The following is a 14,666-nucleotide window of genomic DNA, read 5'->3' as shown; positions in this document are numbered from 1 at the left end:
CTCCTAGACCATTAAAGCATGATGAAAGAAAGTGTTGCTAACATGTCTATTATTTATTCCTTTATTCTAAGTTTTTTTTAGTTGTTGTTGTTTTTCTCCGGTACCGGGAACCAAACTCACGACCTTGCGCTTGCCAGGCAGGCTCTTTGCCGCTGAGCTAAATCCCCAGCCCCCTATTCTAAGTTCTTAGTCTGCTTGATAATTTGTACTTGTCTGATTCCTCTACTTAACCTCAACGGAACTTTTTGTCTTTATTTCAGAGAAATATGTAGGAGTTATAATGTATAACTATTGGAAAAGATGTGTTGAGTGGGAGAGAAGAGCTGTTGAAGTATAGCTCTGCCACATACCATGAGAACCAAGCGAGGTTTATTCCCACCCGCCTCATAGTAAAAGTAGTACTGCTTGAAGATCTGTGGGATCTGACTACGTGAACCAGTTTTCAGTGTACTCTGGTTTTTGTCAGCTGGGGCTGAGGAAAGAACAGAGACCCAGTATGGTTTGCAGTATCTCGTTGTGTTTGATAACATAACTTTAAGCAGATAGAAATTTCAGTTGGGGTGCACCCTCGTGCTGAGCAGAACCCTGAAATGCTGTGTTTCATTTTTGTTCATTATTTTCAAGTGAACTTTTCTTCTCATATCCTACATTTCTTATCTCTTGCACATAAACTTGTTTCATAACTTTTTAAATAACTTACAGGATTCATTTTATCTTTTTTACTGCTGTGATAAGAGTGTTATTGTTTGGATGTATGTCTGTGTGTGCATAAAACTACTTTATTAGCTGGGCATGGCGGCCCACTTGTAGTCCCAGCTACTTAGGAGGCTGAGGCAGGAGGATCAGTTCAACCTGGGAATGTGGAGCCTGCCTGGACAACACAACAAGAGCCTATCTCTTGAAAATGAATAATATTTTTAAAATGTACCCTTTTAAAGTATATGGTTCAGTGTTTTTTTTTTTTTTTTCTGTTATTCTTATTTCCTTCTCTTCACAACCTCCAGGAGTGGGCTAATCTACCCAGCATATTTTCATGGTCACTGCATGTAGTAACATGAATGAATGTTTCATTCTTTTTAGGATGGAATAATTTTCCATTGGATTCATATGCAACATTTTGTTTTTTCATTAATCTGTTGATGGATATTTGTGTAGTTTCCACCTTTTGGCTCTGGTGAATAACGCTACTGTGAACATTTATGTAAAGAAGCAATATATATGTACTGTTGAAAGCATGAAGCTATAGTAAAGCAAAATTGAGAAAACACATTTCCACATCCAAATACTGCCTGGCACTATTGATACCTTAATATGTATCCTTGTACAGCTCTTTCTATGCATGCAGGTTTAAGGACTCTGAGTGTCAGGTCAGAAGACCCTGTAAGCGTACTACCTTGTTGAAGACATCAGACCATTTGTTTTAGGCTGTGTTTCACCATCTGGCTCTCCGTGGTTGTTTCTATACTGCTCTCACACTGACTGGTGTCTTGCAGTTAATACAGTATCATTTGGACACTTCTCAGTGTGAGCTTATACCCTATAGGCTTAAGGGCTCAGTCCTCCACAAGACTTCCTCACTTCAGAACCAAGTCTGTAGGAGGAGCACAGATATTCATAGCTTGTGATATTGATTTGGGAGTACCCAGGACTCCCCTGAGGATCAGTAATTCGGGAGAGTGACTCGTAGAACTCACCGAAAGCAGTATACTGTCAATTAGTATATCATACCGGGCACATTTCAGGAATGTGCAAAGGAGAGACACACAGGGCAAGGTCTTACAGGATCTAAGTAGAAGAGCTTCCATTCTTACAGAGTATGCCAACCTCCTGGTGCATCATATGTTTATCAGCCAGGGAGGTCTCCATGCTTTGGGGGTCCAGGATGTAATTGGGACCTTATTGCCATTGCTCAGCGTTTTACACTCAATCTTCAGTCTCTCTCCCCTTCTCAGAGGTCAGGTGTGGGGCTGAAAATTTCAGCCCTCCTGTTCAGAGCTGGGCCTTTCTGACATGGCGAGCCCCTCCCTTCAAGGGCCTACTGTGAGTTACTGTGGTTAGAATTATCTCAGGTGTTGTTCAAAAAAGATTTTTTGTGAATAAAAACAAATATGACCTGGGTGATTCTGCGTGGGTTTTTTTTTTTTTTGTTTGTTTGTTTTGTTTTTTTTTGAATAAAGTTCTATGCCAAGAACTGTGGACAAAAACAAAATGGGTATCTGTCTGTCTGTCTGTCTATCTCCTCAGCCCTCTCTTTAGTTTTGAGACAGGGTTTCATTGAGTTTCCTAAGCAGGGCTCAAACTTGCAATCCTCTTCCTTCAGTCAGAGTGCTGTGATTATAGGCATGTGCTACTAGACTGGGAAGTTTTTTTTTTTTTTTTTTTTTTTTTTAATTATACCACAGTAATGGTGTCCTTGCCTCTGTTTTAATCTTTGTAACATCTAAGTAGAAGCTTAAAGGAGTACTTGGCATTTTAAAGTTTAACTTTTTTGGGGTAGAATCCATTTTTGGCTGCTTTTTCTTTTCTTCTTTCTCTTGCAGAACTGGGCATTAAACTCAAGGGAATCATGCATGCCAGGCAAGCACTTTACCACTGAACTAAAAGCCCATTCAAAAATTTTATTTTGAGCTGAACATGATGGCACAGGCCTGTAATTTCAACACTTGGAGGCTGAGGCAGAAGGATCACTAGTTTGAAGCCAGCCTGGGTAACTTGGCAATTTAGTGAACTCCTGTCTCAAAATAAAACAAAACATGTTGGGAATGTAGTCCTGGGTTCAATTCCCAGTATTACAAGAGAAAGTTTTTTTTTTTTTTTACTTTGAGACAGGGTCTCACTAAGTTTTCCAGGCTGTTTTTGACGTGGTGATCCTCCTGCTTCATCATCCCATGTAACTGGGATTACTGGTGTGTGCTACTGCACCTAGCTCCTTTTGGTGGTACTTTGTATTTCATTGCATCATGGCTCCTTTTGGTGGTACTTTGTATTTCATTGCATCAGAAGACATACTTGGTTGGCCTATTGGTTGTCACTGAGTGCTAGATTAGGATAATGATCCAGGGGTCTCCCTATTGTATACCATGGTTTTCCCCCTCTGCTAGAAACAATGATTGGTCTTCTGTCAGCATTGACAGTTTATCCCATCTTATATGCAATGCATGAAGTTAGAATTTGCAAAATTAGATGATATTTATTTCTAATTTAACTAATGTTTTAACAATAAATCCTGCATGTCTTGTGTCTTTTTTATACTAAAGACCTGTGTCCAGAGTTGTAGCTTATTTGTATTCCCTTCAGTCCTGCAGAAATGTTCCATCTGAATTTTATGATCTTTCCTCTCGTGGCCAGTATAGTGATGCTCTGTGATGAATGTATTTTTTTAAAAATCAGTTGGCATTTACCTTGGTTATTTTAATAGGCTCTGGACTGTTTCACAGCAATGCTTTCTGAGCATACAAGCAAACTGAAAATAGCAGAAATTATTGGAAGCAAGTTGAATATTTCTAAGAAAAAGGTATGTGGTGCTATTTTTACTACTCTGCAGCAAGAATTTAGCTTGCTTGCTGCTGTTTGTGCTTTCCTGGGATAGCTTTGCAATGCTGAATCTGGCATAAATGTTGGCGGTGTTGTTACTGTCCGTTACAGACATGAAACTTTTGATATCCCCAGCTAAGTAGTACCATGTGGTCTACATTCTGAAAGTGAGCTTCCTTTCGCCCTGTGTCACATATACTGTACTCTCCAGTGTTTCAGTGGCTGTTTTATTTTGTGGGTTAGATTCAGGACTGTATGTGTTAGTAACATCTTGTACAGATTTTTTTTCTTGTTTTTCTTTTGAATAGCTTCAAACCTCAGAAAAGTTGAAAAAATAGCACTAATCATATCTGTTTATTAACTACTTGTGTACATAACTGACACTGTTAATATTATGCCACTGTTGTTTTATTTCAAAGTGTACTTTTGAGCTGGGGATATAACTCAGTGGTAGTGTTCTTAGTGTGTACAAAGCTCTAGGTTCAACCCCCTGGCACCACACAGAAATATTTTTGGAAGAGAAAGCTTTTCAACATGATGTGTTTGGAGGCTGGAGAAATGTCTGGAGCTCATCTCGAGACAGATACCAGGCATTCTGACTTGAATGATGAGTAAAAACTTTTATGTCAGGGATTGAAATAGTAGAGCTATTTCTTAGTTTTGACTGCAGGTGATAGAACACTCTACTGAAAAGGACTTAACACATTTCTGCTGGCTTGAACCAGTGGTGGTGTATATGCATGATTGTCCCATGCTACCCAGTAAGACAGTCATGCTTGTACCCCACCTTTGGGCCAAACCAGTGGGAACATGACACACTCAAATCAAGAGCTGCCCAGCTGTGAGACATATGAATTATGGCCTTGTCAGTGTGTTAAATGATACATATATATGGATCATGTAGCCAAGAAGAAATGAAGCCATCATGGTTTGGTTAAACTGATCAGTGTTTAGCCTCTTCGGTTGGGAGGGGCTCCCCTGAATACTTCTCCACTTTCACTGTTATTGCAAGCCTGAACAAAATCTGAGTTGAGTTTGTGACAAGGGAAGTGATGAATAGCTATTGGCCAGAGGTGTCTGCCACAGTCTGTTTTTGTGCTTTGACTGTAGTCAGGTGGATCATCACTTCCTGCACTGTTAGAAATTTAAAGCAAAGGAAAGCATAATTGAAGAAAATATACTTTTAACAAATATGTTAGGAGTAGAATTTTTAAAATGTCAACATTTTCATATCACGTATAGCAGAGCCTTATTTAATTGAGTAAAAAGTACCATTTCAATTGAAAGATGAAAACAAAACCTAACTTTGATTGAAAGCTAATGCCCATCCTGGAAGTAGAGTATTTCTTGGTAGAGGGCTAATTAGGCAAAATAATAAGAAAATGAATGAATAAGAAAATGTTCAGAGAACATTGAGAATTTGTACTCAGTTTAAATTTTTCCCTTACGCAGGCTGAATTCTTCTGTCAACTTTATAAACCAGAAATTGTGATCAATGAGTTAGATGTGCAAGTAGGTAGAGCGCGACTTCTTCGGAAACAGAGTGAGGCTGTTCACGTACAGAAGTAAGTTGGGGTTCTGCCTGCCTTTGCACTGTGTGGTCTTCAGAAGCTTGATACGAGATCTAGTCCAGCCCCTGTCTCTGAGCCAAACATGCCCTCAGCTGGGGTCTTTCCCGTGTGCTTTGTAATATGGAGTAGTGTTTTCCCAAAGTATATTTTGTGACCATATAGTAATAGGTGAAGTGATGCAGGCCACTAGTGTAAGAGACTTGGGATTAGCAAATCCCAATTAGAATCTGATTTTCCTCACTATAGTGAGTTTACTGGACGAAGGCGGAGCTAAAATTCAGGTTCTCACACTAATCTGTAAATTCCTTAAGGCTAAGATTATAGAAGATTCTGAGTTCTAGGTATAAACATACTAATGTCTGATTTGTGCTAAGTGCTTTGCATTTGCTTTTTCATGTAATGGTTGTAGTAATCCCATGAATGGGTATTACTAGTGGCCTGGGACTGCCATGACAAGTTACCACAAACTTGGTGGCTGTAAGCAGTAGATGTTAGTCCCGCCAAGTCCCTGAGACCAGAAGTCTGAAATCAAGATGCTGTTGACAGGACTGTTTCTTTCCAAGGCCTAGGGACAGATTCTTTCTTGGATTTTTTTCCTAGTTTCTTTTGGCTCCTCTCAGTTTTGATTTTCCTTGGCTTACAGTTGTATCCTTCTAGTCTTTGTCTCCATGGTCACATGACTTGTCTGTGTTTCTGTCTCCAAATCTTCTTGTAAGGATACCAGACATTGGTTTTAAGGTCCCATGTAGTGTGACCTTGTCTTGATTGAATCTGCAGAGATCCTGTTTCAAAATGAAGTTACATTCACAGGTTCTTGGTAGATTGCACCTTTGGGGGAAGATTATTAACCTATTACAACTAGGTACTGTTGTTATCTACATTTTACTAGTTAGAAAACTGAAGTTAAAGCAGGTGGAGAAATTTGCTGAAGATACACAGTACAAATAATGCCTTACTGATGTGTGAATCTCCTGAGCCTAGCACCTTACCTGATACATGACTACTCAGTGTTTACAGAGTGAATTAGTTTTGCAATTTATGTGTTATAAGAATTGTTGTAATAGGAAGACAGTTTCTCTGGGCTATTAGTTCTTGTTCGTTGGACTTCGAAAATCTGTTTACTTAAACCAGCTCTGGTTTGTTGCTGGGGATTGAACTTGGGGCATGCTAGGCATTTGCTCTGCCCCTGAGCTGTACCCAAGTACTCACTCTGGCTTTTAAACTCCATTTTCCTGTTCCTAGGGAGAAGCTCACTTTTGCTGCTACGCGGCCTTCTTCTGTTCTCATTGAACAGCTTGCAGTGTGTGTCAGTAAAGGGGAGCCTGTATTGTTGGTGGGAGAGACTGGAACTGGCAAAACGTCTACTGTCCAGTATTTAGCTCATATTACAGGTAACTCCTAGGAAAGAACTCTGTTCCCAGACATTTCAGACTCCTTGTTTATTTTTTCTTAATTAACTGTGATTCTAAAGACCAGTTTAAAAAGTGGCTGTACTGCACATCTTGTTCCCTGTAAGTTAACAGATTGATACTATGTTCCTTTGTGCGTTTGTTCCTCCCTCCGTTTGTACCAGAAATTGAGGGGAGGACCTTGTGCTTGCCAGGCAGGCACTGTGCCACTGAGCTATATCTCCAGCCCCTCTGAATAACATTTCTAATCTATGCTTTACAAATAAATGTTTTGTTTTGAAAGAAATTGAATTATACTCTACATGTTGCATTTAGTTAAGCAAATTGGACAATTTAAAAGTATATTCTTCTGATGGTCAAATAATATACATAGTTGATATTTCTTTAGTTCTGATTTATAGCCATGGACTTGCTGAGGGGCTTGTTTGTTTTTTGAGACAGAGTCTCTCTCTATGCTGGCCTTGAACGCACTATGTAACTCCAGGCTGGCCTTGAATTTGTGTCTCTTTTCCTGACTCAGCCCTCCAGAGTGCTAGGATTATAGGTGTGTGTTACTGTGCCTGATTGTTTTAGATACTTACAGTTACTAGATGCTGAACTAGGAAACCCAAAGTAAATCTTTTTCTGTGTGTACGCATGGACACATTCTGTGTGTATATCTCTGGGTTGTATGAAATTTTTGAAATTTTGACGTTGCGAATCTGTGAGAGGAGGGCTAGGCATATATATCCCGGTGGTAGAGTGCTTGCCTAGCATGTATAAAGTCCTGGGTTCAATCCCCAGAACCATTTAAAAACAACAACAGGAAATTGACATTAAAAATTTATGCTGTGCCATATCCTTGCTTTCTTTTTTTTTTAACCTGGACTTGAACTCACAACCTCATGCTTGCCAGGCAGGCTCTGAGCTACATCCCTGGCACTGTCCTTGTTTTCTTAAGGAGTACTCTGGCTGTTATTAGCCCTGCAATGCTTGGAATAATTCTTTTGTTTTTACTTTCTTTTTTAAAGGCCACCGTCTGAGGGTTGTCAATATGAATCAACAAAGTGACACTGCAGACTTGCTTGGGGGGTGAGTGCGGTTTACATGTTTTTTTCATAAGTTTTTCTCTCTCACCTTGACTATAGTAATAAAATCAGCATCAGTTATAGGGGTCAGAAAGAGAATATTGACAAATCCCAAGGTTTAATAATGTACCAAAGTTAACCATACAAGACAGATTTATAATTATAGTATGAATGCTAAGACATCCCAAATATTGACCTACGGGAAGTATCTACTACATGGAACATCTTTATCATAATAGAACATATTCAGCAGTGGTAGTGTAAAGTTAGGTAGGTATCTAGAGATTCATAAAGCTTAGTAGTTGTACTGTTATAGGAAGCGATCAAACATGGGAAGAAATGGCACCGAGAAGGTTTAGGAGGCAGTTTATTTACACTGGTGGGCTTGACTGGTATTGCTCCCAAAGAGTCAACTCCACCTGGTGGGATTTGGGGGCTTTTATAAGGAGGGCAAAAGGGGAGGTATAAATACAGATATGGCACATTGTGATTAGATAGTTGGGTGATAACATGGTTTGCTGAGGGGGTTTAAACAATCTTAAGTTACATTGCAAGGCCATCAGTTAAATGAGTATGAGTTACACAAAGGAAGAAGTCCCATAATGTTTGAAGTTGCGTTACAATGCCATCAGTTACACAAAGGCAATAAAGACAGGGATTTAGACAAAGGAAGGAGTGTTCTGTTATTGGGCTTGCCAGACATGTCCGCTTGGTCTTGTTTGGCATCCTGGACAGGCTTTCCCCTTCATTACTACTAAAAGTAGAGGAAGTAGGAGAATGAGCAAAAAATTTTGAGAAATTAATGAATGGCCAATGAGGAGGAGAGATGTGGGATAAGCAGTCCTATTGAGGAAAAGACAGTTAATAGTGTTAGAGAACAGTCACAAGAAACAACAAACAAGAAAAAAGAGGTCAACAGTACAAAATACAGGAAGTGAAAGACAGGGAAGAGAAAAAAGTTGAAAGCGGAAAAGAAAAGGGGAGACTGTCTGTGCTAGAGGTGTGCTGAGGAGCATGGGTCTGAATGGGCTGTTTGGCTTAGTGTTAGCAATCGAGGGAACTGGCTGCCTCCTTTTCCCTCAGGCACTGTCCTAACCCCAGATCAGGTCGGCTGGCTGTTCTCACCGTTGTTGTATTGCACCCCACTTATGCTGCTATTTTCAAGACCTGCAGTTTTATTTAAATGACCAGTGTGTTTTGTTTAATTTCTTATCATTTCCACTGTTGTCATTCTATTTCTTTGTTTTTGCCTTGTCCAGTGCATTAGTCTTATCTCTGTTTCTCCCCCAACCGCATTTAATTTCTTTGTACTTCGTAGTTACAGTGATCCCACAGAATGGAATCAGATGGCATTACTCTCTTCTTCAGATCTCTTCACGGACTGCTTAGCCTCTCTAGGCAGCCCACAGGCTCTGTTTTGGCCTGTATGGCCTTTCATATGCCAGGGCTGGCACTCCTCACATTCTGTTCCTCCTTTGCATGTGCTGCTGAGCTTCGGCCCCCTCCTTTCATGTTGCATCTTGGTAGACACTTGTCAACCCTTAGTGGTGAATGGCACCCTCTGCCATTTCCTGTGTGACGTCTGCCACCCACAGATACCTTACGTTTCACTTCCTCGTTTAATTTGGGTGTCTTAGAAGTATTTTTTTCTTAGCAGTTTTCTTTCTTTCTTTTCTTTTCTTTTTTTTTTTTTTTTTTTTTTGTCTTTTTGAGACAGGGTCTTGCCATGCAGTTCAGGTAGGTCTTGAGATCACTTTATACCCCAGGCTGGTCTTGAACTCAGGACGATCCTCCTGCCTCAACCTCCTGAGTGCTGGGATTACAGGTGTGCACCACCACACCCAGTGGTTCTTAGCAGTTTTCTTGACTATGATAATCAAATTATTAATACTCCGACACCTATTTTACCTTTACTTTATTTACATTCATAATATTTAAACCACTGCTTGCTATTTTATAGTAGATGTATTTTTTGTTATCTTGGTTTGTAGATTATAAGCTACATAGGAACAGAAGGGCTTGGTAACTCGCTCAGTACCTAACATGTATGATAGGTGCTGGGTAAATTTCTGTTGCATAAATGGAATAAAGAAATGTCTTTCTCAGATGTGTAGGTGCATATTGTATAGGTAGGTAAAAACAAGTTTGAAGTTCTCGTGCTTTCACTCTCTGGAATCTGACTCTTCAGTGCACATGCTGAGAATCATCTCATTGAGTGTGTGTGTGTATGTGTGTGGACTCTCTGGGTTTGAACCCATGGATTTTGGACTGAGCTCTATCCCCAGCTTTTCTTTGAGACAGAGTCTTGGTGTATTGCCCAGGCTGGAATTTACAATCCTGCTGCTTTGGCCTCCCATTGTGCCACTGTGCCCAGCTGAGCTGTCCTTCTGATTTCCATTATTAGCTTCAGAAGTTTGTGAATCACATTTACCTTTTGTTTCAGTTACAAGCCTGTGGACCATAAACTTATTTGGCTGCCCTTACGAGAGACATTTGAGGAACTCTTTGTGCAGACGTTTTCCAAAAAACAAAACTTTACCTTTCTGGGGCACATACAGACCTGTTACAGGCAGAAGCGGTGGCATGATCTCCTGAGACTAATGCAGCATGTGCACAAGTCTGCTGTTAACAAGGGAGGAAAAGAGGGTGAAGCTGGTAAGACTCTGACCCAGACTGCAGGTAGGAGGACAGGAGACTGGGCCTTAATGAGCAGAACTAAAAGAAAGTTTGGGGGAAAGAATTGAAAAATACAAATTGGAGGTTGCCAGGATTTATGGCAAAGGTGGCCAGATTTGAACTGTTACTGCTGCCATGCTTCTAGGCATGATTCCACAAAAATATATGGTTGGTCACGCTGATAGATACTTGCTGTTTAGTTGTCAATATGTCATGTTTCCTCTCAAAAAGCCCTCTTTTCATCCACAGACCTTTCTATTTTGGGGGATGGGGCAGTACTGGGAATCAAACCCATGACCTCAGCCTTGCCAGGCAAGCACTTATGCCACTGAGCTATATCCCCGGCGCAAAAAGCCCGCTTTGTTTGTTTGTTTGTTTTCCGGTACTGGGAATCGAACTCACGACCGTGTGCTTGTTAGGCAGGCACTGTGCTGCTAAGCTAAACCCCCAGGCCCCCAGCCCGCTGTTAAAGAGCTAGATTCCACGACCACGGAGTTTTTGGTAGCTAGGTTCATTTCTCTGTGCATTCTCTTCTATACAATGGTAGTAACCTCTTCAAAGAGATGTTGTAGGAGTGAATGAATTAATTAATGTATATACATAGACATAAAAGTGAGCCCAAAATCATAGTGGTTCGTAAATAGCATTTGTATGTTTGCTTTTTTTTTTTTTTTACATCCTTGTTGGTTTTACATCATTTACAAGATGCTTAATTTTTTAAATTTTTTGAGACATTCTTGTATAATTTTTGTGTTTTGAAGTTGTATATGCAGTGTTAACAACACAAAATGTAAATCCTCACCTTTATTCTTTTGTAGGGGCATTTCTAAAGGAGAAATGGCAAGCATTTGGCCTTAGACTCAACCATGCCCAACAACAGATGAAAATGACTGAAAATTCCCTGTTATTTGCATTTGTAGAGGTATTTTGCTTTGTTTATTTAAGGGAATACAGTATAGACTTGATACAAAATGCAAGGTCCTAGCAGGTTACCATATTGCAGCCTCCAGTCATGAACTGGATTCTTTCCATGTTTCTGGTCACAAACCAAGTTGGATGAGAACAGAATCAAATTCAGTAGTTAGGTTCAACTTTGACCTTGTGGGGAATTTGGTGTGGTTCTCATCCAGTTCGGTTTGCGACCAGAATCATGAAGAGAATTGCGTTCTTGAACTGAGGTACTGCTGTATTTCGTATTCTTTTTTAAAAATTCTTCTTAGGGCTGTGGTGTTCCAAGGTTTAGAGAACACTTAAGTAAGAATAGGGGGTGGGCGTTAAAATGTCCTTTGTGGTGTTTTTGAGGTTTTCATGGGAACAGTTATTATTTTTAAAGCTACAATTGAGGCCAAGTAGTGAATTCTGTATGTGTGTGTGTGTGTGTGTGAGAGAGTGAGATGATCTCCTGAGACTCATGTAACATGTATACAAGTCTGCTGTTAACCAGGAAGGAGAACAGAGTGAAGTTGGTGAGGATGTGACCCAGACTGCAGGTAGGAGGACAGGAGGCTGGACCTTAATGAGCAGAACTAAGACGATAGTTTGGGGGAAAGAACTGAAAAATATAAATTGGAGAGTCCTAGGATTTATGGCAAAGGTGAGCAGTGTTGAAGTGTTACTGCTGCCATGGTTCTGGGCATGATTTTACAAAACTAAATGGTTGGGGGGCTGGGGGTTTAGCTCAGCGGCAAAAGCGCCTGCCTGGCAAGTGCAAGGTCGTGAGTTCGGTTCCCGGTACTGGAGAAAAAAACCAAAAAAAAAGGTTGGTCATGCTGATAGACAAGCACTACTTAGTTGTCAGTATGTTATGTTTCCTCACAAAAAGCGTGTTTCTAAAGAGCTGGATTCCACAGGCTACAGACTAATTATGAGTGTTGGAATATGAGGAAGATGAGACCCACTTGCTTGAGTGTCCCATTTTTAATTCTAGGGCATGGTTATCTCGACTGCTTGCTGTCCTGTAATGCTGTCTGGGGAGAGAAAACTTAATTAAATTTTCATGACTTCAGTGTTTGGTTGTCTTTAAATCAGTCTGAGAGACTCTTATACCATGATTTTACAGACATGGGAGTCTTGAGTTGATGTTTTGGTAGAGGGGAAGTTTCACTTAACCATATATTCATAAATTCAGGAAGTTTGGTCATCTGTAACTAATCCTTTAATATGATTATTTCCAAAGTAATCAATTAAAATATTAAGGGCTGTCAAAGTATAAGGCTTATATTTTATGACTTTGCAATACATGGGACTTAATACATTTGTCTGGTTTTATTTTTCTCAGTTAAGTATGTAAATTTTTAAAAAATTAGAATCAACATTAAAATCAAACTATAGGGCTGTTTAATAACATAAAGCAGGTTTTGATATGTCGACTAGGTAGACTGTAAGGTGTTTTATTGCTCTCAGAAGCAGAACTTGAAGAGTTAACATCAGTACACTGGCTCTGAGGAAGGATTCATTTAATATCCTTGAGTAACTGAAAGGCCATGCATTGCACCTCCACGCATTCTTGGAGGGAAACCCGTTTTGGTATACTTATAACTTGACTCCATACTTTGGGCAGGTTGAATAGCTAATTGGGTCTTTTAATACTGGAATATATTGTAAGTTGCTGTTTATTTTATCCTTCATATAATGAGAGCATCTACTTTACAGTGTTTCATTTCAGTCTTCACAGATACTTACTTGACATTTTTGGACATTTACAAAGTTGACATGGCCTTAACTCTGCTGGCTTGCTGACAGCTTTTCAGCAGTTAAAGCATGTGCTCATCAAGTAGGACAAATTTGTCTTTACTACCTCAGTTTTAATCTTGCTGGTGTATCAGCTCTAGGTGAATGTGACTTTATTTGAAGTAGAGTCTTAACTTTTTACTTCATTTTTTTCTAGGGTACATTAGCTCAGGCTGTAAAGAAAGGAGAGTGGATTTTGTTGGATGAGATTAATCTGGCTGCTCCTGAAACATTAGAATGTCTGAGTGGTTTACTTGAAGGATCCTCTGGCTCCCTGGTACTGCTTGATCGAGGAGACACAGGTAGCATTTGGTTTGACTTGGAGCCAAGTCTTTGGTCACTTAGATCAAAGATTGGATTCCTTAGAACTTAGATTCTTTATGTTTTTCGTGTTTGTTATTTAAGTATGTATGTATAAGTATATATGTCTTTTTTTCTTTTTTTTGTCTTTTTGAGACAAGGTCACGCTGTGTGGTTCAAACTGGCTTTGAACTCACTTTGTAGCCCAGGCTGGTCTTAAACTTGGGATCCTCCTACCCCAACCTTCTGAGTGCTGAGATTACAGGCATGCACCACCATGCCCAGCTTGTATGTCTTTTTGAGACAGGGTTTTGCTATGTAGTTCAGGCTGTTGAACATACCATACAAGTGGCAGCTTGTTTTGTAGCCCAGGCTGGCCTTGACGTCCTGTCTCAGCCTCCTGAGTGCTGGGATTACAGGGATATGTCACCATGCCCAGCACTGTTTTCGTTTCCTTGCTGGGGATTGATCCTAGGGGCTTTGCACTGACATATATTCCCAGCCCTTTGTTCATTTTTTATTTTGAAAGAAAGTCTCACCAAGGTGCTCAGGCAGGGCTCAAATGTGTGATCCTCCTGCCTCAGCTTCCCAGAGTTCAGGAATTAAAGCATGTGCCACTCCATCTGGCAAGAATGAGATTCTTTTGATTAGATTGATTACATAGAGTTCCCAGTGGAATTTGTTCATTCCTTGCATACTAAGTTTCTGCAAAATCATTAAACTGGTGTTTAGTGGCATGAAGAATGCAAAGAAAAATAGGACAATTTGTCAAGGCATTTGGATTGTAGATAATAGACACACTGACAAAATAATTAGGGATCAGAAAAACTGAACAATAAATAAACATACCGTACAAGTGGCAGCTTGTGGTTAAGTTTCGTGCAAATGTGTCTGAAAAGTGATTTCTGTGGGGTTTCAGAAAAGGGACGGATGTTATGAAGAGCTAGCACCAACTGGCTGATCCTAAGACAGTGTTTCTTGGCCTGGCATTAGATAGCCTTTCTTGGGGACCGGTGGCTGATCAGTTAATGGTCAAATTGTTGAGAATTTCTAATTTTCTCTCTACAGAGCCACTGGTTCGTCATCCTGACTTTCGTTTATTTGCCTGTATGAATCCAGCTACTGATGTGGGTAAAAGAAATCTTCCACCAGGAATAAGAAATAGGTAATGTTTTTAAAGTTATCTTTCATTATTCACTGGCAATGTTTGTTTTTTTGTTTGTTTGTTTGTTTTTCTTCCGGTACCAGGAATTGAACTCACGACCTTGTGCTTTCCAGGCAGGCGCTTTGCCACTGAGCTAAATCCCCAGCCCCTTCACCGGCAATGTTAACATAAGCATACTTCAAAACTTTAAACACTGATGTGAACAAAGTACTTA

General features: G+C 40.0%; 1 protein-coding gene across 5 annotated transcripts in view; it reads left to right on the top strand.

Moving 5' to 3' along the window:
- Mdn1 (midasin AAA ATPase 1) overlaps positions 1 to 14,666 on the top strand; it is a 143,603-nt gene that overhangs the window by 30,544 nt on the left and 98,393 nt on the right. For 3 of the 5 annotated variants that reach the window (XM_013510771.1, XM_013510769.1, XM_013510774.1), the window contains exons 12-19: positions 3,419 to 3,514; positions 4,987 to 5,099; positions 6,348 to 6,496; positions 7,525 to 7,585; positions 10,025 to 10,260; positions 11,076 to 11,179; positions 13,145 to 13,289; positions 14,356 to 14,452. In XM_013510771.1, coding sequence (XP_013366225.1) covers positions 3,419 to 3,514; positions 4,987 to 5,099; positions 6,348 to 6,496; positions 7,525 to 7,585; positions 10,025 to 10,260; positions 11,076 to 11,179; positions 13,145 to 13,289; positions 14,356 to 14,452 — 1,001 coding nt within the window. The remainder of the gene's footprint in view (positions 1 to 3,418; positions 3,515 to 4,986; positions 5,100 to 6,347; positions 6,497 to 7,524; positions 7,586 to 10,024; positions 10,261 to 11,075; positions 11,180 to 13,144; positions 13,290 to 14,355; positions 14,453 to 14,666) is intronic. The other 2 variants (XM_013510773.1, XM_013510772.1) reach the window with 1 other exon arrangement.

The sequence above is a fragment of the Chinchilla lanigera genome, unplaced genomic scaffold (genome assembly GCF_000276665.1).
Source record: "Chinchilla lanigera isolate Chin_1 unplaced genomic scaffold, ChiLan1.0 scaffold00010, whole genome shotgun sequence".
Classification (NCBI taxonomy): domain Eukaryota; kingdom Metazoa; phylum Chordata; class Mammalia; order Rodentia; family Chinchillidae; genus Chinchilla; species Chinchilla lanigera.
The sequence above is the reverse complement of the archived record's forward strand: the minus strand, read 5'-3'. Positions and strand labels throughout refer to the sequence as shown.